Source organism: Bos indicus x Bos taurus, chromosome 10 (genome assembly GCF_003369695.1).
Source record: "Bos indicus x Bos taurus breed Angus x Brahman F1 hybrid chromosome 10, Bos_hybrid_MaternalHap_v2.0, whole genome shotgun sequence".
NCBI classification, from domain to species: Eukaryota; Metazoa; Chordata; class Mammalia; order Artiodactyla; family Bovidae; genus Bos; species Bos indicus x Bos taurus.
In genome coordinates this window covers 3,929,284-3,955,168 of record NC_040085.1, presented here as the reverse complement: position 1 = coordinate 3,955,168, position 25,885 = coordinate 3,929,284, and the positions used below count along the sequence as shown (strand labels likewise).

Below are 25,885 nucleotides of genomic sequence, written 5' to 3'. Positions count from 1 at the left end.
TTCATATAAGACTTAGCAAATTATCAGTTCAGTTCAGTTGCTCAGTCGTGTCCAACTCTTTGCGACCCCATGAACCGCAGCATGCCAGGCCTCCCTGTCCATCACCAACTCCTGAGGTCCACCCAAACACACGTCCATCGAGTCAGTGATCCCATCCAACCATCGCATCCTCTGTTGTCCCCTTCTCCTTCTGCCCTCAATCTTTCCCAGCATCAGGGTCTTTTCAAATGAGTCAGCTCTTTGCATTAGGTGGCCAAAGTATTGGAGTTTCAGCTTCAACATCAGTCCTTCCAAATAACACCCAGGACTGACCTCCTTTAGGATGGACTGGTTGGATCTCCTTGCAGTCCAAGGGATTCACAAGACTCTTCTCCAACACCACAGTTCAAAACCATCAATTCTTTGGCACTCAGCTTTCTTTATAGTCCAACTCTCACATCCATACATGACCACTGGAAAAACCATACCCTTGACTAGATGAACCTTTGTTGGCAAAGTGATGTCTCTGCTTTTTATTATGCTATCTGGGTTGGTCATAACTTTCCTTCCAAGGAGTAAGAGTCTTTTAATTTCATGGCTGTAATCACCATCTGAAGTGATTTTGGAGCCCAGAAAAATAAAGTTAGCCACTGTTTCCCCATCTATTTCCCATGAAGTGATGGGACCAGATGCCATGATCTTCGTTTGCTGAATGTTGAGGTTTAAGCCAACTTTTTCACTCTCCTCTTTCACTTTCATCAAGAGGCTCTTTAGTTCTTCACTTTCTTCCATAAGGGTGGTGTCATCTGCATATCTGAGGTTATTGATATTTCTCCCGGCAATCTTGATTCCAGCTTGTGCTTCCTCCAGCCCAGCGTTTCTCATGATGTACTCTGCATAGAAGTTAAATAAGCAGGGTGACAGTGTACAGCCTTGATGTACTCCTTTGACTATTTGGAACCAGTCTGTTGTTCCATGTCCAGTTCTAACTGTTGCTTCCTGACCTGCATACAGGTTTCTCAAGGGGCAGGTCAGGTGGTCTGGTATTCCCATCTCTTTCAGAATTTTCCACAGTTTGTGATCCACACAGTCAAAGGCTTTGGCATAGTCAATAAAGCAGAAATAGATGTTTTTCTGGAACTCTCTTGCTTTTTTGATGATCCAGCGGATGTTGGCAATTTGATCTCTGGTTCCTCTGACTTTTCTAAAACCAGCTTGAACATCTGGAAGTTCACAGTTCATATATTGCTGAAGCCTGGCTTGGAGAATTTTGAGCATTACTTTACTAGCGTGTAAGATGAGTGCAATTGTGTGGTAGTTTGAGCATTCTTTGGCATTGCCTTTCTTTGGGATTGGAATGAAAACTGACCTTTTCCAGTCCTGTGGCCACTGCTGAGTTTTCCAAATTTGCTGGCATATTGAGTGCAGCACTTTCACAGCATCATCTTTCAGGATTTGAAATAGCTCAACTGGAATTCCATCACCTCCACTAGCTTTGTTCATAGTGATGCTTTCTAAGGCCCACCTGATTTCACATTCCAGGATGTCTGGCTCTAGGTGAGTGATCACACCATCGTGATCATCTGGGTCATGAAGATCTTTTTTGTACAGTTCTTCTGTGTATTCTTGCCACCTCTTCTTAATATCTTCTGCTTCTGTTAGGTCCCTACCATTTCTGTCCTTTATTGAGCCCATCTTTGCATAAGATGTTCCCTTGGTATATCTTAATTTTCTTGAAGAGATCTCTAGTCTTTCCCATTCTTATGTTTTCCTCTATTTCTTTGCATTGATAGCTGAGGAAGGCTTTCTTATCTCTCCTTGCCATTCTTTGGAACTCGGCATTCAAATGGGTATATCCTTCCTTTTATCCTTTGCTTTTCGCTTCTCTTCTTTTCACAGCTATTTGTAAGGCCTCCCCAGACAGCCATTTTGCTTTTTTTGCATTTCTTTTCTTGGGGATGGTCTTGATCCCTGTCTCCTGTACAATGTCACGAACCTCCATCCATAGTTATCAGGCAGTCTGTCTACCAGATCTAGTCCCTTAAATCTATTTGTCACTTCCACTGTATATAGCAAATTATGGAACAGAATCAAATACATCCAAGGTAGTCTTGTTGGTTTTTTTAATAGCTGAAGAAATTAAGAGTTTCAAAGCAGCCACACCAATCCAAGAATGTTTAGAAAGAAGCATGAACTCTTTTCTAATACAATGAGTAGTCATTTATTCCAGTGATCTTACATCTTCAGGCTTGAGTTCTCAGAGTAGGTATTACCAGGAGAAAATACAGTTCTCAATCTAGGAAACCCTAACAGAGTTTGGAAAATCTCTCTTTATTAGGCCTTTTAGTGTTTAGTCGCTTACTCACGTCCTACTCTTTGTGACCCCATGAACTGTAGCCCCCCAGGCTCCTCTGTCCATGAGATTTTCAAGGCAAGAATACTGGAGTGGGTGGCCATTTCAAGACCATTTCTCCCTAGCCTTACTGACTGGAGGCATTTAGGTGGATCCAGCCTAAGGCAGAATGGAGAGAGCCTGGTACCAATCCCTTCTTGGCCTCCCCATTGGTCTGAATGCTTCTTAGTGGTGGAAATGGGTCAGAAAAGAGGGAACAACTCTGGAACTCTAGACAGCAGGACTCTAAGCTTTGAATGTTTACTAATCTGGTCCCATAGGACTGATTTTCTAAGGAGAAATGTAAAGGAATAGCCAAGTCCCTATAGCTGAAATGTCCCTTAGCAGTGTTTTTTCAATGTGTGGTTTTCAATTAATGGTCATAAAATCAATTTAAAAGGCCTTAACCAGCATATTTTATTAATGAAATAGGACAGAAAGGAATGGAATTTAAAAATATCAGAATGGATCACATTTTATTTCAATGGTTGTACATGTGCCTTACCAGGTCATTATATAAATTGTGTTTCTCATTAAGGGCCATTTCCAAAAAGCTTGAAAGTCACTTTCCTATAGCACTTTGCACTTGTCTGGTTGCTACACCATTTATGACAGCTCACATCTCATCCTCCTTACCAGCCTGTGAAATTTTTAAAGTAGGACTATTGTCCAAATTATTTTTTCTTGGCCACAGTGATTTCCTTAATACCGTGTACCTGGTTTACTTAGTAAGCCAGTTTAAGATTTACTTTTTATTCATTTTGCTTCCAAGTTCTAAATACATACTTTTAAAAAATGGTCAAGTGTTATTTATAATTGTTTTGTTCAGTTCCTGTCAATCTTCACGCGTAAGCTGGCATTTGTATAAGCATTGCCTTTTAACTATCTTTTCCTTAGTTTTGGAACTGTGGCCCAAGCTTGGAGGAAGTCACTAAAAATGGTTTCCATCGAGGCTACTGTGCAGACTTGAACTTCTGTTTTTCGAAGAGCTCTCTCAGCTGCTGCTCCGTTGTGGCTTCCTTCTGCTGCATAAGCTCGGCTGTTCCTTTGGTCACTCCCCAGGCGTCCGGCTTTGACATGGAAGGGTTGTACGGCCTGCCCGAGGCTATCTGAAGATTCTCCCAGTATTCCTTCCTGGCCCTGGGTGAACAAAACACACAGAAACCGTGAGGGTCTCTCTCCAGGCTGTGAGCTAGAACCCTGCATCTTTGGACTCTTGAGAGTGTGTCCTCTGAAACACATTTATCTTTTCTTTTTCCCCAGAATCTGTAGGTCTAAAATTACTTTGAATTCCTTCTTTTCATATACAGGTAGGTTCAAAAGCTAAGGATTTAGAACAAGGACACTTGCTAAGTTACCTCGCCTCCCCATCCTCACTTTCTGGCTCTACCTCCTGAGCCACCTAGGCCCACACTCATTGCTCTTCCCAAAGCCAGTGCTGCTTCTGCGTCCCTCAACCCGGAGATCCCGCCTCTGCCTCCTTTCTATTTCCATCAGCTCCTAGTTCCAGGCCTTGCCAGGTCTGGTCTCTTGCAGAAAAGACTTCCTCATAGGTTTCCCTGTCTCCAGGCTACTGAAACTTGGGAATGGAACTTGGTCTCAGACCCTTCAGACTCCTCACTGCCTTGGGATAAGGTCATCCAGACCTCGTGAGTGGGAGCAGATGCCACCTCCCGTCCGGATGTGTGTCTCCTACCAAATTCTGAATCTGAGGTTCTCAAACTGCTAATGTCTCAGCATACCGTTCTCTCGGCACCCCCACCCAGTGCTTCCCTCTAGGCCTTTCTCCTACCTGGCAAAGTAACTCGTCCTTCAGAACTCAGCTCAGACACTAGTTCCGTGGGAAATTCTTCACCAGCCCTCCCACTTTTTCCGCTGGTGGCCGTTAGTGTGGACCCCCAGCACCTGTGTACATCTTCATCTTTGACTTACTATGTCAGCTGAACTTAGCTCTTTATCTCTCTGCCTGCTAGACTATTACCCTCCTTGGAGACAGGCCTGTGCCTTGCCCAGCTTGCTCCTTTGGTGGCATTGTCCGACACAGTTTTGTTGAACTAACATTGGTCAAATAGAGTGAAACTGCTGCCTCTGCTTGGGGGGCAGTTTCTACCCACTTCCTTCTTCTGTGGAAATCTACCTAGCTCTTTAAAATCTAGCCCCAAAGTCCCTTCTGCTACATCATCTATTAGGTAGAGACAGTTATTCTCTTCTCTTCATTGTTACTTTTTTATTCATGCCTCTGCTGCTGCTGCTGCTGCTAAGTCGCTTCAGTCGTGTCGACTCTGTGCGACCCCACAGATGGCAGCCCACCAGGCTCCCCCGTCCCTGGGATTCTCCAGGCAAGAACACTGGAGTGGGTTGCCATTTCCTTCTCCAATGCATGAAAGTGAAAAATGAGAGTGAAGTCGCTCAGTCGTGTCTGACTCTTAGCGACCCCATGGACTGCAGCCTACCAGGCTCCTTGGTCCATTGGATTTTCCAGGCAAGAGTACTGGAGTAGGGTGCCATTGCCTTCTTCATCCATGCCTCTACTTAAGTAGATAACTACAGCATAATACATCAGCTTTCTTCTCCATTTCCCTCCAGTAGACTGTGAGAGGCTCTAAGCCAGAGATTACAGCCTTTCATTTCTATATTCCTAGTACCCTGCACATTGCCTGATGTGAAAATCTATTTGTTTATTTGTTCCTCATCCCCCATGGAATGTAAGCTCTGAGAGCAAAGACCTTTTTAATCTCATTCACCACTGTCTTCCCAGCTCCAAGGATTGTGCTTGGCACAGAATAAGCAATTAATATTTGTACTTGACTCCTAACAACAGATTCACTGTTAGTGTCCACTACATAGATGGTACTTTCCAAGAGTGTGATATCACATTTTGTTGCAACTTACATTATTTATATTCTATATTCTTAAAGCTTTCTCCAGAAATCACTCCATAAAGCTAAAGTTATAAATATTTCTGTGACAGAACTTGAAGAGGCTAAATGATTCTTTGTCATTACACTGCAAATTGGCGGTACTTTTTGTAATGACCTCACTTGGATGTATTCATAATTTGTGTGAGTTTGGTTTGGCAAATACAGTTTAAGGTTCTTACCTGGCTCTAATCCAGGGTTTGGTGTGCATATCCAAACCACTTCCCCAGCTGCCATGTTTTTCTGAAGCCAGTGGCAAAAATCCCCTCTCCGGAGCCAGCTCCTCTGCAATTGCCCTGATGTGGTAGGGTTCAAATCCACAGCACCCACCTATGTACCTGACCCCCAGGTTGTAGGCCTCTCTGGCATACTTTTGAATATCCCATCTGGTTGCAACTCTGGGTTCCAGTCCTGTAATAAATGATGCTCTCTTTCAGTAAAGATATTCAAAATAAATAGCTATAATAAATGTTATTTTCAGTAAATGAATTAGATAAGATCTTATATTTCTGAAAATAAATATTCAGTTCCTAACTTTTAAAAATTATTAGCTACCTTGCATTGACATGCCCAGTTTAAACAGCTGTGACAGCGGGACTTCATGATGGTTCCCAATGATCTCTGCCCTCTGATGGTCTCACTCTTGGTGACCCTTCCTGCATTACATCAGGTTGGTCTGTGAGACCAATAAAGTATGATGGAAGGGATGGCTTGTGACTTCTGAGGCTAGATCATTAGAGACATTAGGGTTTCTGCCTTGTTCTCTCCTGGATCACTCATCCCAGGGGAAGCCAGTGGCCACACTGTGAGATGCTCAAGTATCACAGTGGAAAAGCCCATGAGCCAAGAAACTGAGGGCTCCAGGCAACAGATAGCAAAAAACTGACCCTGACTCCCAACAGCTAACTAAGAGAGCTTGAAAGAGCTCCCATCAGGCCTTCAGGTGACTATAACCCTTGCAAGAGTCTGGAGTGCAGCCTATTAAGAGACTCCGAGTTAAGCTCTCCCAAATTCATGACCCTCAGCTACTATGGGATATAAAAAATATTTGCTGTTTAAAGCCACTAAATTTTGCAATAATCTCTTCTACACCAATAAAACCACAAATGCCTTGCCATTCTTCTTCTGTGGTTCTTCTAGACTGATGATTTTAGAGTCCCTCTAGAATATGAGATAAGGACCCTAGAATGAAATAGTAGGCTGGCCAGGCCAGGCTCACCTCTGGCTTGATTCTCCAGGTAGAGTCACGGCCCACTTCCCACACAAGTTTTATCCCTCTTCTCAGACTGCAAGGGTTCACCCCACATCATCTGCTTTGGTCTGTTCATTCAAATCTGTTACACAGTAACCCAGTGATGGCACCTTCCCTCTGCCCTCGCCCCCAACTCAGATATAGCTAGAGTATTCAAGCAGCATTCAAAATAAGAGAAAAGCATACTGGTGATAACTTGGCCTAACCTTATTTATCTGATGAGAAAATCCAGATCTGGGTGAACTACGGACCTTTGCTAAGGTTCTGCCACTAAGCAACAGAGCTAGAACCAGAAGCAGAGTCTTCACTGATCCCGCTCAGGAGGGCATTCTTCTTACCAAACTCCACGTGTGATGAATTGGTTGTCTACCCAGGTGTTGACTCACCTTTGATTTTACCTTTAAATCAGAGGTCTTTTTGCTTGCTGGTCCTGTGTTTCCTAATGTCTAATTTAAAAGTTTTGGGGCTGCAGGGAAAGAAGTAGGGCCAAGAGATGAGGAGATATGCTGCCATCATTTTACCATGATAACGCTCTATGGCCAGAGGTTTATTTGGAATTTGTCTAACATGAAGACCCTGAGATGATTTATAAAATGGCTTTCTTACCAAAGGGGAATTCTGGCAGGTCAATAAACCCCTGCTTGCCGCAGTCAGGAGTGTGGTAGGCCAAGGGCTGGCTCATGAGGTGGGCTTTCAGTCCGGCAGCCTCCAAGCCTTCTTTCATGAGCTTCACTGTCTGTAAGCTAATTGTGGGGTCAAAATGGCAGTTTACCCCCACGATGGAAGCTCCTGCAAGGGGAAGAACAGTTTAGCTTTAGAGATTCACCAGATACCAGGAGGTCAACTCTGAGTTGGGGAGCTTTAATTTGGAATGGTGAATTAGAAGGATAGCATTTGGCCCCTGCAAACTTATCTTACCCTTGGGCAAGAATGACTAACAGGCAGCAAGTGCTTTCTCTGAAAAGTGCTCTGAAGAGTCTGATACAATTGAAGTGTCATTTATGAACACTTGGCGGTCCATCTTTTTGGAAAAGAAACAAACATTATTAGAGGTTTTTTTCCTTTTTCTTTTTTTACATTTTTTTTTATGTTAACCATTTTTATTTTTTTATTTATTTTCTAATGTAAATTTATTTTAATTGGAGGCTAATTACTTTACAATATTGTATTGGTTTTGCCATGTATCAACATGAATCCACCACGGGTGTACATGTGTTTCCCATCCTGAACCCCCCTCCCACCTCCCTCCACATACCATCAAATTTTAATAGTCATGTTTTTCAATCTTTGACATTACATTGCAAAGCACAATAATTTTTCACTACTCCCAGCTGCCCAGTGGCACCTGTGGTGACCATACCACTCATCTGAGGAATAAATCAATGTTCCCTTTCACCAGGCCAATTTAAAGCATTATTGAGTTTCTTGGGCATAACAGCAGAATGTAATTTAGGAAAAGGTTTTTCTGAAACTTTCATGTAAATGAAATACAGTATGTGTCCTTTTGTAACAGGCTTATTTCACTTAATACAGTGTTTTCAAGGTTCATCCTTGTTGAAGCATGTGTCAGAATTTCATTCATTTTATGGCTAAGTAATATTCCATTGGATAGACACACACACACACACTGCATTTTGTTTATTCATTAGTTGGACACTTGGTTTGTTTCCACATCCAAAAAGGACTCTTTTTTTGATGAACTCACAGCCTAGGATTTTGCATCTTGAATACAGAGTTATCAAGAACAAGGAAAGGAAAGAATCTTTCTGGCTATAATGAGAGTGACACCAACATCTAGATTCCCAGAGCAGCAGAGCTGATGCTACACGCTATATCTCCAGTGTTCGGTAGCAGGCATCTTAGTAGTCCTTACAGGCCTAGGCCTGCAGTTTGCTCTTCATTCTTGTTCCAGTCAGGCCTCATTACCCATCATTCCTCTGAATCAGTTTTTGTTAAGGGCACCAATGACCTCAATCTTGCCAAATCCAGTAGTCCCTTCTCTGTCCTCAGCTGATTCAACGTCTCAGCCACTTTTATCCAAGTGGCACTCTCCCTTCAACTCCCTCAATACTCCCCTTCTCTTCGCTTCTGAGAACTTCCCTTGTTTTCTGAGTATTGATCCTACCTCCCTGGCTGCTTTTTTTAGAGTGCTATGTGCTAACCCCTCCTCAAGGCTGAACCTTTCAATCCTGCTTTGTCACAGGATTCCATTGGGCTATCTTCTCTTCTGCATCTACACTTCCTTGTCTACCCTAAGCTCTCAATCCCATCTACATACACAACTCTCCCAAGCTGCTTTCTCTCTAACCCTGACCTTTCCATTGGATTCCAGGCTGGTATATTCAACAGCTTACTGAACAGGGTCACTTGGATCCTGACCACTTTCTTTTTTGAATATTCTGTAGTCAGAGTTTCTCTTTCTTTTCTTGACTTCATTACACTAATGAATTAATCATATGTCGGCTATTTGTTGGATGTCATTTAGGCACAAAGGTCCTTGTAAAGGGTTATGGAGAAATATAGGACACAAAAGATTTTATAATTTAGCACAGGGTTTCCAAAGGTTTGCTCAATGAAAATAAGATTCTATGAACAATTACATTAGGAGTAGTCTATATATATATATATATATATATATATATATATATATTTTTTACTGTAGCCCCTTCATGGAGACTGCAAATATATATGAACACGTCAAAGGACTGAGAAGGTCTGCAGTCAAGAGACTGCTTCGCTTGGTTTAAAACTGAATTTTCTACCTCTGTGTAACTCCAGAACCCTATTAAGACTCTCACAGGTTAGAATATGTCTTTTTATAAATAGAAAGTGTTAAAGCTGCTGGGAGGAAGTGATCACTTGGAGTAGGAGTGACTATGTAAGGACACATCGAGGCTGGACTAACGACACTGGAAGATGGACTCAATTGTGAGATGGATACTTGGAGCCTATATGTGCTTGGGTGGTATGCTGGGCACAGGGTACTCAGTGCTGAGTCAAGCAGACATAGTCTCTGCCCTCTCGGATTTTACAGTCTAGTGAGAGACCCAGACGTTTAAGACATAAACAAATGAGATATCGGGTAAGTTCTATAAAGAATATAAACAGGGCACAGTGACGGCAAGCACTGTGGCCACTTACTCTGAAGTCAGGTGAGGAAAGGATGAGACACAGGCCAAGAATCCCTGCCAGCTAACAACTGGAAGGATGAGGGCCTCCTCTGATCTTTTTGAAACATGTTAACTTGGCTTCTCCCCCCATTAAAAATTTTTAAAAATTTTTGGGTCTTCATTCCTGCATGCTGGCTTTCTCCAGTTGTGGCAAGGAGGGGCTACTCTTTGTTGCCAGCTTCTCATTTCAGGGGTGGCTCAGACAGTAAAGAATCTGCCTACAATGCAGGTTCCAACCCTGGGTTGGAAAGGTGCCCTGGAGACGGAATGGCAACCCACTCCAGTATTCTTGCCTGGAGAATCTCACGGACAGAGGGGCCTGGAGGGCTGCAGTCCATGGGGTCTCAATGAGTTGGACATGACTGAGCAAGTAAGACTTTCTCATTGCTTGTTGCAAAGCACAGGCTCCAGGTGCACGGGCTTCAGTAGTCGCAGCACATGGGCTCAGTGCAGGCTCTGTAGTTATGGATCATGGGCTTAGCTGCTCTGCCGCATGTGGGATCTTCCCAGGACAGGGATCAAACTGGTGCCCCTTGCATTTCGAGGTGGATTCTTAACCACCAGACCACCAGGGATGCGCTCTCCTCATTTTTTGTATTTATAATCAGAAATTCGGATTCTACAATGTCATCCTAAACCTAAATAATTGTAATTATTAGTGACAAATATGAAATAACTTTCATGACATAGCAAGAGTTGGATAAAGATGAGAAATTAAATTAAATTTTGATTGGCTAGATAAGACTAGCCAATAAAAATCTCTACTTCACCGAGTGAGTAGGACTTTTCCATAGACACTGTGCTATTCCTCAGGTTTAAAATGAGGCAGCTTTGAAAACAGTCTGTGAATTTTCCCTAACTGAAATGAAACCCCATATTAGGAATGGAAATTATATAAAAAGATAAATTGAATACTCAATATTTCATATCAAAGGATTTTAAATTTTATGATACCAATTACAAAAAGTTAAGCATACCAGTAATTTATGGAAAATGGAAAAACTTTGGCAAATAGGGCAACCATCTTGAAAGATATGAATATCTAAAGCCTCAACTTGAGATAAATTTTAAGTAAAACATAATTTGTCCTAATACTCTCTATGATTTACCAAAATTCTTCTCACTTCTAGATATTAAACCTTCAGTGTAGGTCTAGTTGCCCCTTTCAAAAGGCTGATGGGTGTACCGTTTTGTTTTGTTTACACTTTTTCTCTTTGAGATGCAATAATGTATCAGCATTCTTAAAGTAAATGAATGATTTTCCTGTAACAAAAATAGTATATAGTGATTCATAGATGGACCTGTGTTTGTATGTCATTTAAAAGACACACTAGTTGCAAACCAATCAAAATCTATCATCACCTGCTTTAACCAGGCGCACTGCACACTCGCCAGGGGTCACGCTGTGCAAGTCTCCCTCTGGGCCGATGCACATAGTTGCTGCCACTGGTTTCCCTGATGCTTTCAAGGCTTCAACTGCCCATACAGCCTCTTCAACATGTTCAAAATACTGAAATAAGTTAAAGTCAAAGTACTTTTAATTTTGTTTTTCCCCAAATAATTTGAAAACTTATCCTATTGCATATTAACCTAATTATCCCCAGATGACTGTTTCTTAAACTCTTGAGTTGTGATTCATTAGCAAGGCAATGGCACCCCACTCCAGTACTTTTGCCTAGAAAATCCCATGGACGGAGGAGCCTGGTAGGCTGAAGTCCATGGGATCGCTAAGAGTCGGACACGACTGAGTGACTTCACTTTCACTTTTCACTTTCATGCATTGGAGAAGGAAATGGCAACCCACTCCAGTGTTCTTGTCTGGAGAATCCCCAGGACGGGAAGGCTGGTGGGCTGCCATCTATGGGGTCGCACAGAGTCGGACACGACTGAAGCGATGCAGCAGCAGCAGCATTTTGAAAACAGAATAGAATGGTGATTTCTGTGAATTGCAGTCCAAAGGTTTGAAGAATGCTATATTACATCAACTGAATCACATTTAGTTGAAGCCCTAAACTGGAAGAAGTTTTCGAAAATAAGTATTACTGGACTAGTCATGACTGGTACCTAACCCCAAATAGTCCTCATGAGAGTAAAGGCAGATAAAATGTACGAAGTGTACTCGTCTCATCTTTGATAGTATCTATTTACCTCTGCGATCAAGAAGTCCACGTTCTTCTTTACGAAGACCTCTAACTGTTGCTGAAAGACTTTTTTGACTTCAGTTTCGCTCTTGCAGCTAAGGTACGAAGGTGTCTGGCTCACACCCCCTGCTACCAAAGCATCTCCTTCATCAGCCACTTGCCGGGCAATGTCACAAGCGGCTTCATTGACTTTCTGCCCCTAAAAAGGGTGAATATACAGTATGGTTACATTTTCATGTGAAATTGAAGCAAAATTGTTATTCAAATGTCTACATCTCAGTTGTATGTTACAACAGTGATTTGATTTCAGAAAATGACAGTGATGGAGTAGTTCAGTGCTTTACAGAGTTGAACAATTTGTAGTAACAACACTGCCAATAACAGTGATAAAAAAATAAATCTTACGATGGTATTTAGGGAATATTACATTTATACCAAAGATCTGTGAGAGTGTAAAAGTCTTTCCGTAAAAGGATCTGGTATCTTCTGGGACTTCTCTGGTGGCCTCGTGGTTGACTCCACACTTCCACTGCAGGAGGCCTGAGTTCAATCCCTGATCAAGAACTAAAATCCCACATGCCACAACGTGTGACCAAAATAAGTAAATAAATAAAAGGATCTGATATCTTCCAATGCTTAAACTGCAGTTAGAAGAATACCTAGCAAATAGTGGTGGTGATGATGATTTGCTTTTTTGATTAATAAGAATAAACTCAATTAAAATAACTACAGAATTCATGACTTTTTGTCATTATATACTTTCTCAATTAACAGATAAATGTATCACAAGTAAGGTCTTTATGAAGTATTTAGACCCTAAAAACTGACTCTTGTCCTCAAAATATCACACAGATGCATGGATTTTAGAATTCCTTTTTCATTTTAGAGATGAAGTTATTGATATGATGGGATAGGTAAATGGTTTGCCCAACATCACACAGTTAATTGTAGCTCAACTAGGAATATTCTAGAGTCACTGATTCCTGCCACATATGACCTTTCTCCTATTCTGTCACATTAAAAAACTGTAAAGATCTAAGAGTTTGTAAGGATACTCACTCAAAAACTTAGTCAAAAGACTTGGAAAATTATTAATAGTTAAACAGTTCTTTGATCTGCTTCATTAAATGCCTTTCTGTTAATCTGGGGGACTCTAGCTAAGACCTAAGAATATTATTCACACATACATCATTTCTGTTTTGTTTAAAACAAAACGAAACTCTAACAAGGCTTAACATTTTTTTCTCTGGGAGCTTTGTTGATGATGCACGTGCCTGAGACACAGTATGGTGATACTCACGGATATTTTCTCTGCAACATAGTTCCCCCTGTTCTCCAGCTTGTCTTCACTGGCATAGAAGGTGAAGGTCTGCATGACATTCGAGCCAGCTCTGAGGAACTCTCGATGAAGTTGGCGAACTGGGAGATTGAAAGACATTCTTTGCTATCAGTTTATCAGCCTGTGATGCTTTCAGAAGGCTCTTAGATAAACAATGAAAATATGTGCTTAAATTCCTGGTTGCCTGGCATTTGCTCATCCTGGGGGCTAATGAGAGGTCGATATGGAGTCTCTTGCTAGGAGCAATAGATTATCTCTGCCAGCAGTGTGGGGTGAAGGGAAGAGGGAGGTCCCACAGAGGAGGAATCATCTCAGCGATTGTGCTAGGCAAAGAACATGGGGAAGGGCATTCCCTAGAGAGGGAACAGCCCAAGCAAAGACAAGAAGGCAGGAACAGTCTTGGCCTTTCGGGGAATGACAAGCAGCCTGAATGGCCGGGGCTGAGGATATGCTGGAGAAGTGATGGGAGACAGACTTGGAGAGGTGGGCTGCCAGACAGAGTGCAAATGGCCTTGCACATCGTCCCAGGGACTCTAGGCTCCAGACCATAGATACTGGGGAAACATCAACGGTTTTAAAGCAATTGATTAATATGATTAGCTCAGTGTTTTTGAGAAATAATTCTGATAGCAGAGTTGGAGCAAGGTTACCAAGCTAGGTCCACAGATGAATACCATGTGGCAAAGCTTTCATGGCTGCAGGAAATATAGTGGGATGTTTTTGTTTTCTATTTAATCAAATGTATGCAATTTTAAGAGTTATCCATTATCCTTTGCTCTAAAATAGTGGTCATAGACTCTGGTTGCCCATTACATAGCCCTGCAAACTTTTAAAAAATTATGAATGTTAGGGTCAAATCCATGTATATTCTAATTTAATTGGTTCAGGGTAGGGCACAGGCAATTTTTTGGAAAGGTTTCCCAACTGATTCTTACTTTCAGTTTTGTTGAGCATCACCATTCCAAGACAGCAGAAGAATGTTCCTTTTATAAAATAATAGTGAGACTTGGTGTTTTGTTTTTGTCAAGAGAAATGACTGGGCAGAGTAAGAAATCAGCAGTTGTATTTTGGACACTAAAATTCATTTCTAAATTTCAGAGGCCTATAAAATGCACAGGTTTGGGAGCAACCACATTAGCGTCTAAAAAATTACCAGGACACTGGTGTTCTTAGTCCTTCAGGGACTAAGACTGGAGATTAGTCTGGCGGCTTTGCAGCCTAGATGCCTAGTAGAGTGCCAAGAACATAGGAAGCATTTCTGTTTGTGTTTGTTTATAACTGGACTTAAAGGTGAGGCAAAAAAAAAAAAAAGACCTGTAGTGTATTTCAGAAAATGGATTCCTAAGTTTGAAGCCAAATCTTTGCTTTTAAAATCGTGGGAACTTTAGTTCTCAGTGGGAACTTGAAAACATTCATAAATTAGGGAGTTTCAAAGTTGTTTTAATTTGTAACAGAACCAACTGAAAACCCTTACATAGAGTAATCAGGAAAACACAGTGGTGTGGCTGGAGTAGGGGAGAAGGGACTACAGACTTGGCTCCTGTTCTCCGTGACAGAATTTCTTATGAAGAACAAGTCCACCCAGCTGGTCCTTTGATAGATTTCCAGAGACTGTACAACACAAAACGAAAACCCTGGAGTAGTGTGCAAATTGTTTGCATGTACAAACATTTTATGGTTCTCAGAGGGCCTATAAGTTTTATCAGATTTTTCCAGAGGGCAGTGATTCAGAAAGGTGAAGACAACTTTCACTTTTAATTGATTTGATTATTCCTTCATGCTTCTTAAAAATGGAGAGCTTCTCCAAGTGTGATCTTACTAGGTTCACCTGGGAACAATTAAATATTCAGATTCCTCAAACCCTTCCAGACCCAAATTCATTTCCAAATACAATACTAATTCCACTGAGTGCAAGAACCACAACTTTTGGCATAAACTTCAGTAGGAGAATTACTCTGGTGATTTCTGGATATCCACTCAATATCTATTTTCTGTTTCCTCTATTTTCTGTTTCTGTTTTATCCTCTCAGGATAAAACTCTTGAGTCTTTATCCTGTAACCAGTAATATAGGATGTGACTGGTTCCTACAACAATGATACACCTATACTAATTATATTCATTTTATAGCTTTAAACGCTCCATTATACTAGTCTCATTTTAGCATCATAGAAGCTAAATATTACAAAGTATGTATTATACTTGACATACAATGTAATATACAATATTATAGAAGTATATATTTGTGTATACATGTATATCGGAGAATGCAATGGCACCCCACTCCAGCACTCTTGCCTGGAATATCCCATGGATGGAGGAGCCTGATGGGCTGCTGTCTATGGGGTCGCACAGAGTTGGACACGACTGAAGCAACTTAGCAGCAGCAGCAGCATACATGTATATGCATATATATATATGATCATATATGTACATGATCCAGGTATATATGTATAGAACATTGCTTTTACCTAGTAAATTTTCTTGAGAAAGGTGATTCCTTGGAATTCCACAGCTAACTCTAAAAAGTCAAAAGAATTTTGCAATATTTCTTCACTGGGATAATAAATTTGTAGCAAAATAACTTGGGAGCAAAGTGACTTGAACTAATGTGAGGATATTTATAACTGTATCCCATTTAGAGTGAGTAGTCATATATTTGGAGAAGGCAACAGCACTCCACTCCAGTACTCTTGCCTGGAAAATCCCATGGATGGAGGAGCCTGGTAGGCTGCAATCCATGGGGTCACTAAGAATCAGACATGACTGAGCGACTTCACTTTCACTTTTCACTTTCCTGCATTGGAGGAGGAAATGGCAACCCACTCCAGTGTTCTTGCCTGGAGAATCCCAGGGACGTCAGAGCCTGGTGGGCTGCCGTCTATGGGGTCGCACAGAGTTGGACATGACTTAAGTGACTTAGCAGCAGCAGCAGCAGCAGTCATATATATTGATGCAAAAAGAGTATTAATGTGTTTGATGCAGGTTGGGGGAGCACTTTAGACCCTAAAGAGAGTGTTACACAATATATAGCATATGTAACGTATTAACTATCTAAAATTCCCTCAAATTCTGGCATTTGGCCCCACAAGGGCTTGGATAAGAGATGGTAGATCTGTAGCATAACTTTCCTTTCCTCACTGCTTACAGCCACCAAAAGTCAAGCCCAGGCACCAATCTTACAAAAATGTTTTGGGTGTCATTCAGTTTGCAGGGAAACTTATCAGAATCTATAAGAATTCCAGCTATCACCCACTCAAAATTAGAAAAGCACCTGCAGAAAATAAACTCATTTGCATAAACCAGCATGACACAGATCATTCTCTCATTTAGAGCATGAGTGTGCATGCATGCTAAGTCGCCTCAGTTGTGTCTGATTCTTTGCAACCCCGTGGACTGTAGCCTTCCAGGCACCTCTGTCCTGTGGGCTTCTCCAGGCAAGAATACTGGAGTGGGTTGCCATGCCCTCCTCCAGGGGATCTTCCCAACCCAGGGATCAAACCCATGTCTCTGATGTCTTCTGCATTGGCAGGTGGGTTCTTTACCACTAGCGCCACCTGGTTTTAAACACCTTTCACCCCTCCCCTCCTTGAACAGGTTAAATACATCTGAGGTCCTATGAAATGTTTCTATGAGGATGCATTTACAAGCAGGAGATTTGTCTTTTCTGATGCATCCTGGAGTTGCACTGGGGTTGACAGAGTTTGATCTAGGCGCTGGCAGACTTGAATATATGGGATGTCAATCTGTAGCAGAAAGGATTAAATCTAATAACTCAGAACTATGGAGTTTTCATTAATTCTTGAAAAAGCAGGCAGCTCCCAGAAGAAAAAGTAGAGCAAATGCTCAATACATTTAAATAAGCTTAAAATATTCAAGACACAAATGGCCAAGAGATCAAACGTGCTGTTTCTGCATTAATAAAATCAAAGGAAATCAGAGCAATTTCTCTTGAGCTCCTCTAATGTGTAACTTTAAAAAAGAAAATTTGACTCACAAAATTGAAACTTGCAGTTTAAACAAGAGTCTTATTTTGTTTTCAAGGCAGAGTTTGGGCAAAGGTAGTTTATTGTTAATGTCAGTTTGGCCCAAGAAATATTTCATTCTGAGTTTACCCCAACACTCAAACCTTAAGAAACAAAACATGGATATATTAGAAATCCTCTGTCTGAGGTCTTAATTACTCCACTATGTTTCTTACATCCCTTTAATGCAGTGCTTCTGAAAGTGGGGTTCACCTTGCCATTATTTGGGGTCAGGTATTATAAATATGCAGGCTCCTGGACCCCCTCAAAACCTGATGAAATTTCTATAAATGGGGGCTAGGAATTTATAATTTTTAGCAAACCCCACTGGTGAATCTAAAATTTGAGATCTGTTGGTTTTGGAGAAGGCAATGGCACCTCACTCCAGTACTCTTGCCTGGAAAGTCCATGGACAGAGGAGTCTGGAGGGCTGCAGTCCATGGGGTCGCTAAGAGTCAGACACGACTGAGCGACTTCACTTTCACTTTTCACTTTCCTGCATAGGAGGAGGAAATGGCAACCCACTCCAGTGTTCTTGCCTGGAGAATCCCAGGGACGGGGGAGCCTGGTGGGCTGCCGTCTATGGGGTCGCACAGAGTCGGACACGACTGAAGCGACTTAGCAGCAGCAGCAGCACAGCAGCATTGGTTTAGCTTCCCAAGCCTCCTCATTTCACTTTTTTTTTTTTTAATAGTAGAGCACACAGTATTATTTCTACTTTTATTTGGACATATAAAAGTTGTGTACATTTGCTAGGTTTCACAGGGTGACTATAGCTCTTTTACTTTTGATACTTTTTAGGGACTGTGTGAACTGAACACCTTTCTGTACTTCTCTAGCAGAAATAGATGAATACAACCAAGAAACAGACTGTTCAATTGCTAAGTCGTGTCTGACTCTTTACCACCCCACAGACTGCAGCAAGCCTGTCCTTCACACTCTCCCAGAGTTTCCTCAAACTCATGTCCATTGAGTCAGTGATACCACCCAACCATCTCCAAGAAATACATTAATACAGCCAAAAATATTAACAAGATAAGAAACAACTCGGTCAAGTGAATAATAACAGTAGTTAATACTTGTCATGTTTAACATGCACAGACACTATTTTAAATACTGCACATATAATTTATTTAATCCTCATAACAAATTCATGAGGAAGATGTCAATATTATCTCAGTTTATACACAGGGAAGCTGTGTAATTTCCCCGAGGCCATACAACCTAGTGGTTGTGTCAGGATTTGATCCAGTTAGTCTGGGTCTAGAGTCTGTACTGGAGAAGGCAATGGCACCCCACTCCAGTACTCTTGCCTGGAAAATCCCATGGATGGAGGAGCCTGGTAGGCTGCAGTCCATGGGGTTGCTAAGTCAGATACGACTGAGCGACTTCACTTTCACTTTTCACTTTCATGCATTGGAGAAGGAATTGGCAACCCACTCCAGTGTTCTTGCTTGGAGAATCCCAGGGACGGGGGAGCCTGGTGGGCTGCCGTCTATGGGGTTGCACAGAGTCGGACACGACTGCAGTGACTTAGCAGTAGCAGCAGCAGCAGAGTCTGTACTGGATCTGAAAGCTGTACTGTCTCTGATTATGTTCTTCATTAGTTTCCATCCTTCATTTCTGAATTCATGGAAACATGCTCTCCTTTACCATAAAAAAACAACTGTTTATTATCTTATATAGTATTCACAAGAACTCTGGCTTCCTCTGAAAGATTCAGATTCTTTCCAAGTGTTGATTGCTGTTGACTTACAACCGACCCTCCTTAGGAAGTGCCTTAGCCCAAAGCGGGAGGGGAGATCAAGGTTGTATGTAGGGCTTGGTCTATTCACAGGGGAAGAGCACAAACTAGCCCCCTTGCCTCCATCTGGGGCAACTCTGAGGGGCCTGTCCAACTCTGAAGCCCCCTGAGGGGTTGGCTGGGACCTCTGTTGCAACTCATCACAGTTGAGCTCTTTCTGCTGCTCAATCCTGCTTCCCTTGCTCCCTTAGAGGTACTGTTTCTTGAAAATACTTCCTAGTAGAACTCTTGAGCACAAATCTCTGCTTCATAATGTGTTTCCTGACTGGTCTGACCCGCAAGAGCTGAAGCCACAACCAGCCACAGGAAATTACTCTTCAAACATTGTTCTGGAGTCAGATCTCTTTCTGGCCAGCTAGAACACCCACCCATTGAGAGTTCTCAACCAGAAAAGTATTCTATTGCCAAAAGTTAAGATCTGATTAGGAAGAAATGGGACTTGAGACCTGGAATAAAGACATAATTGGATTAACCCATCAACCTTGAGAGCCCCACATCCTCCTGAACTCTCTGGGCCTGTAGAAGTGGCCCATTTCCTCCCCTTTTAAAGATTAATCCTTCTCTATTGCTTAAGGATGATACAGAGGCCCTGAAGACAACATTTATTCCTTTCAGACTGCATCCTACCTCCCTTCCTAGCCAAAAAGATCTGTAATCAAGAAGATAAAGTGAGAATAAGGTTTGTGGATACAGATGCAGCATAGGTAGATGGTTGAATTTAAATAGGGTGGAGCTAGTATACAATGAATTTAACTAGTTGGCAAATATATAATGGAAGAGGGCTTATCTGCAAGACGGTGACTGATGCTGTATCATGGAACTTAAAGTGGGTTAAGGAGGGAAGGTGGACTTATGGGGAAGAATGGCTAAAACTCACTGAAGGACAGATGTGATGAGACTGAAGAACAGGAGTACTAGAAAGAATGAGCAGAAAAGATAGGAGGAGGCGTGGTCAGAGAATGCAGTACTTGTCCTTGAGATTTCAGAGGTGGACAGCTATTGATGGAGTGGGTTGCTGAGGTGGGGAAGGAAGAACGTTTGTTGGAGAGGAAGTCAGGGTACTAATAGGAAGAGTGCTGGATGAATCACATGTATGGATGTTGGAGTCATCTAGAGTGTTGGAGGAGGTAGGTAGGGGCAGAGGAGGAGGAAGAGAGCCAGGTGCTAGACTCATCTAGAGCAGGGAGCAGGGAGCAAGAGGTAGACACAGGTGACAGAAATAAGGAGGGGCCACTGGTATTTACCCAGCAGGTGGATCTATATTTATACACTGGCACAGTGCCCAGCAGGCAATAATAAATACTTGGAAACCATAGCATGGAGGCATCTGCTTGATGGCATGCTCCTAGGCATGGGTCAGCACAGTGGTCTTTTACGAGAGCTTAAAATAGAGCTGTGCACCAACCTGCTTCTGGGTGTTCCACAGCAGCTTCTGGGGTCCAGGGCCCTGCCTTCACGTAGCCCCTCTTCTCCAGCGCAAAGACAAACCCTCCGTCTCCGATGATGACCTCTCCAGAGTTTAGCCGTTCTAGGATGCCCTAAAGTTATGGGGCGGGGGAGGGAGAAAATGGATAAATGAAATATTTGAATGTTAAATACAATTTTCTACTCATTTCTACAACAGAACTTTTGCTCCCATATTGTTTAAAAGTATGATTTCTTTTAAATTCTCAGAAAATATTGTTGAGAAGTATGATTTCTTTAAAATTCTCAGAAAATACATATATATTTTATTCAGAAATTTGTGACTATAAGGCAAACCATCAGAATGCTCGTATAATGCAAGCTTGTGTTTCCATGTGTATGTGCCAGGGATGGGGGCTTTTCAGAACACACTAGATAGTATTTGAAGGATACTGTGGGAGATGTTATGTTTGAATAAATATCTTCAGAAAGATTAAATGAAAAGGTTTTGTTGTAAAGCCTCAAATGAATACTTAAGCACACATTCTTAAAATGGTGACTGTTAAAGTCTTTCTCCTTTTTCTATCAAACAAAAGAGAGGATTATATTTTATAAAGAAGTTGAAGTGGCATATGACGCTATGAAGGCGTTTTGAGACTGAAAAGTCAAAATATATTTGGTGAGAACAGAAGGCAGAATATACCACCACAAAGATGGCCAAATCAATTGGCCATGTCTTTGGTGCTAAAATTCAGTTTCCATAACAGCAGCTGCATTATGCTGTCCGGAAAGTTGTAAGTATGCACGGCCTGCTCTCTGCAAGTGAGAGAACTGGGAAGAGACCAGTAAATAAAATATTTGTAAACTGATTTCTAGTCCAACTTGCATACCTATTCCATTTACTGTACATGCAATCATTACCCTGGTGTTAGAACAGCAACTTTGAACTTAATATTTTTAAAGCGATTTGTGAATTAGTAATATTCTTGTAGAATCATTTTTTTATTTCAAAATATCATAAATTTTAAAGTAAAAGGTTACTCTGATTTTGTGTGCTTGTGTATGCTAAGTCGCTTCAGTTGTGTCTGACTCTTTGTGACCCTGTGGGCTGTAGCCTGCCAGGCCTTTCTGCCCATGGGATTCTCCAGGCAAGAATACTGGAGTGGGTTGCCATGCCCTCCTCCGGGACATCTTCCTGACCAGGAATAGAACCTGTGTCTTCTGAAACTCCTGCATTGCAGGTGGATTCTTTACCACTGAGCCACCAGGGAAACCTCTCTCTGATTTTACAAAGTCCAGAGTCTCTGAGTAATTTACACAGTCTCCCAGGTCAGCCCCTAGAGGGCTCACTGATTCTTTTACCCTCAAATAGTATCTAGATTTGATTTTAAATGGGAGAGAGGAGAGTGGGACAGCCCTGAAAAAATCATGTAAAGTAATAACCTGGAATGTACATATCTACTGTGTTCCATTTATTGCCATTAATGGTTAATAAATGCTGATATAACAAGGGTTACAAAAATATGTGAGAGGCATTCATAAGAATTTGAATGGCATCTTGAGTCCTTATCGCCTTCTGCCCCTCCCCATGTGAACTCAACAGCTGGTGCTCAGAGAAAAGAAACATCTGAAAAGAAACATTTTTACTTTAAAGCAGTAAAACAGGAGGATTGTGCTATCTATTCTTTTTTAATTGTGAAGTAATTTTACAATTGCTTCACAATGTTCCGTTAGTTTCTGCTGCACAGCAAAGTGAATCAGCTATATGTATACATATATCTGCTCTTCTAAATTTCTTTCCCATTTAGGTCACCACAGCAAAGTGAATCAGCTATATGTATACATGTATCTGCTCTTCTAAATTTCTTTCCCATTTAGGTCACCACAGCAAAGTGAATCAGCTATATGTATACATATATCTGCTCTTCTAAATTTCTTTCCCATTTAGGTTACCACAGCAAAGTGAATCAGCTATATGTATACATGTATCTGCTCTTCTAAATTTCTTTCCCATTTAGGTCACCACAGATCATTGAGTAGAGTGTCCTGTGCTAAACAAGAGGTCCTCATTAATTATCTATTTTATACACAGTAGTGTACATACATCAGCCCCAATCTCCCAGTTCATCCCACCCCACATTTCCCTCCTTGGTAACCATAAGTTTGTTCTCTACATCTGTGACTCTATTTCTGCTTTGCCAATATGTTTATCTGTACTATTTTCCTGGATTCCACATATATGTGTTTTCTATTCCTGAATAGCTTTTCCAGATAGAAAAAATTCAAGTGTTGAAGTCCGTGAGATAACAACTACAAAGTATAGAATTCACCACATGCAATTTTGAAATCCAAATACCTGTCATGATTACAATGTGTCTAAATGTCACATCTTAGAACTACAACTTTGATCATTATGACCCAATTAATAAGAAAAATGGATATATTGCTAATCAGTACAGTTGTATAAAAATATGAACAACAATCAAATACATGAAATATGACTGGCTACTAATTTTAATTTGCGTGAAATAATTCATATTTTTTTCAGTCACCTAGAAACTCTCATTGAACTCTTGTGTGTGTGTTCAGACTTTAGTGCCACAACATCTGGATGTACAGCATAACTAACAATATGATATTTGGTGGCAAAGTGGCTAGTGGTGATTCAGTTACCATGCTGTCCACTAATTTATTGAACAATTTCATCAGGAAAAACACTTGGATTCTACTGCATTTTAATTATAAAATTTTATTTATTTTTAATTGGAGGATAATTTACAGTGTTGTGTGGGTTTGGATGAACCCAGAGCCTGTTAGGCTTTCCTGGTGGCTCAGATGGTAAAGAATCTCCCTGCAATGCAGGAGACCCATGTTCCATCCCTGGGTTGGGAAGATCCCCTGGAGAAGGGAATGGCTACCCACTCCAGTATTCTTGCCTGGAGAATCCCACGGACAGAGCAGCCTGGAGGGCTACATCCATGGGGTTCACAAAGGGTCAGAGTCAACTGACTGACTAAGCACATGTGAAGCCCAGAGCCTGTTATACAGAGTGAAGTAAGTTGGAAAGAAAAAACAAGCATTATTTATTAATACATATATATGGAATCTAGGAAAATGGTACTGATGAGCCTATCTGCAGGGCAGAAATGGAGATGCACATGTATAGAATGGACTTGTCTACTGCGTTTTTAAATAACTTGAACTTCAGACTTTTCTGTTCCTTTTTTTGTTTTAAAATGGAATGTGCTATGAGAAATTGCTCAAGACATTTTTTGTGAAAAGGTGTTGCAAAGCAATGTGTTTAATATCAGACTGTTTTTGTTTAAAAAGTACATATTTGCTTAGACAAACTAGCAGAATATACATCAAAATGTAGCAGACACTGCTGTTAGTGTTGTTCATAGTTGTTTATAATGAACAAGTGTTAGCTTTGTAACATTTTAATTTTAATCAGAAGTGTAGACATAGTATTATCCATATTTTAACAGTGACATAGGGGTGGAAACCAGGTTACCAAAGAAACTTTTTTCTCCTCATTTTATGTCCATCTTGCTAAAGTAATCCTTTAAAATGTTTCATTTTGTGAGTTTGGGGAGTGGATTAGAATTTATGGCAATGCAAATGGGGCCAAAGCAAAAATATTTTAAAAATCTCTATGGGAATCATCCTTTCCAGCCATACATTATTTTAGTAGATGTAGGGATTGGCAAAAATTCTCCCCCTAATTGAACAGGTGACAGTCTATAAGCAATTGCCATCTCAACATCTTAAATCTTTGACTTCATGGCATTTAAAATTTTTAATTGAATTAATTTTTGTTTTTCCTTATGTGGAGGTGTTCTTGAGGCGGGGTCATCCCCTTAGAAACTAGGTACAACCCATTTCTAGAGGCATGTCTGGCAATGAATTTGTCCTCACGGGTATAGTTGGCCGGCCCTGTCTCCTTCCCTGCCATTCCCGGGCCTCTGCCAGACATGGGGCCGGGCGCTCTGACACCCAAGGGGCAAGGATACTCCCTCCTCCCTCCGTCCTTCTCATCCCGCTTCCAGCTGTAACCTTATTATCAGTCCATCCACCCCTTCACCCACCCCTTCCCTCCCCCACTCCCCGAAGGCCCACAGTCTGGACGGAAACACTAGTCCCAAGAGAAAGGTGGGCATCTTACTGCGTTTTTATTTTAGAAACTCAGCAGTCCTTTCTCAGTATCTTAGGGCCATTGTGCTTAATGTTTCGTAAACAGTCTTTTCGAGGCCTGCACGGTACACTGTTCTGTGATTTCTAAATCCAGACTGCCTGCGAAAACTTACCATCATCCAACCAATGGCAGAGCCTTAGGACTGGCGAGAACCTTGCGGGGTGGGGTCCCCAAGACAAAACGGTCGCAGCCTAGGCTCGCGCCTTCTCTTGCTAGGGGCGCCGAGGGGTGCGCGCAGACCCAGAGGAACCCAGGGTGCCCAGCAGGCGACCCCAAGTCCCACCGCCGGAGGGGAGAGAAGTCGCACCTCTGGGTCTAGGAGCCACATCTTGGGGGAGTGCTCTGGTCTTGGGGTGCGGGACTCAGAGTTTTAGGGGTGCCCTGGAATTGGGGGGGTCACACAGCTCTAGAGGGCGCTGTGGTCAGAGGACAGGGGTCGGGGCTCAGAGGTGCCTTGGTGTTCCGAAGCAGCAGTTCGGGGTGGGGGGCGGCCCTCTGCTCTCCCCAGGTTGGGGATGGGGGTGGGGCTGGGGGCCTTCTGATCTCTCCAGGCTGGGGTGCGGGGCTGGCCGATCTAAACCCAGAGCACCCTTGGGTCCCCCGCACACTCACCTTCTTGACATTTTTGCCCCCAGCCGGTGCCATCTTCCTGGTGTCCCGGACTGCACCTAACACGGATGAGGATGGACGAGGAGAGCGCTTCCCCCTACGAAGCCTGGAGCCGTGGCCGGGTTCTTTATACCCGTTGCTCCGGGTGTGGGTTTGTTTCCCCAGCCTCTGCGCGGTCCAACAGGGGCCTTGGGCGGGGAACACGCCCACCAGCCCTTTATCCTTGCCCGTTGCTGCTTGGGAACTTGTATTAGGAGTTGGTGATCGAAATTGTTCTCCCAAATGGGGGAAATTATCCAGAAGTAAAATAAGAAAAATATAATTAAACAATGAGGTTGCCACTCGCTCAGGTTTCAGACCTATCTGAGCTCGGCCCTTCTTTTCCCCTCTCAGGTCCACGAACTGGATTTCTCCCTTGCCTGGGATCATGTCCCATTAGTCATGCACCTTCAGTCGCTAGGCCAGACCCCCAAGAATTCCATCCAATGCCCAAACATTTGTCAAAGGCCAAGGATACAAGGTTATTGAATGAGGATTATTGAATGACTATAAAATGTGACCTCCAGTGTGATACACACCCAGTGGTTATGTATCTGAACAAAATATGACATTTTCCAATACTAACTCTGCGTGTGTGTGTGTGTGTGTGTGTGTGTGTA

The 25,885-nt window shown here is 42.1% G+C and overlaps 1 protein-coding gene across 1 annotated transcript; it reads right to left on the bottom strand.

Annotated features, from left to right (window-relative positions):
- Positions 1-2,184: 2,184 nt before the first annotated feature.
- On the bottom strand, positions 2,185-25,740 carry BHMT (betaine--homocysteine S-methyltransferase). The gene is made up of 8 exons (XM_027552944.1): positions 25,230-25,740; positions 20,424-20,556; positions 13,153-13,271; positions 11,860-12,051; positions 11,074-11,221; positions 7,148-7,330; positions 5,472-5,700; positions 2,185-3,511 (listed from the first exon to the last, which is right to left on the bottom strand). The coding sequence occupies exons 1-8, from the start codon at positions 25,653-25,655 to the stop codon at positions 3,325-3,327; spliced, it is 1,617 nt and encodes a 538-aa protein (XP_027408745.1). The 5' UTR covers positions 25,656-25,740; the 3' UTR covers positions 2,185-3,324.
- Positions 25,741-25,885: the final 145 nt, after the last annotated feature.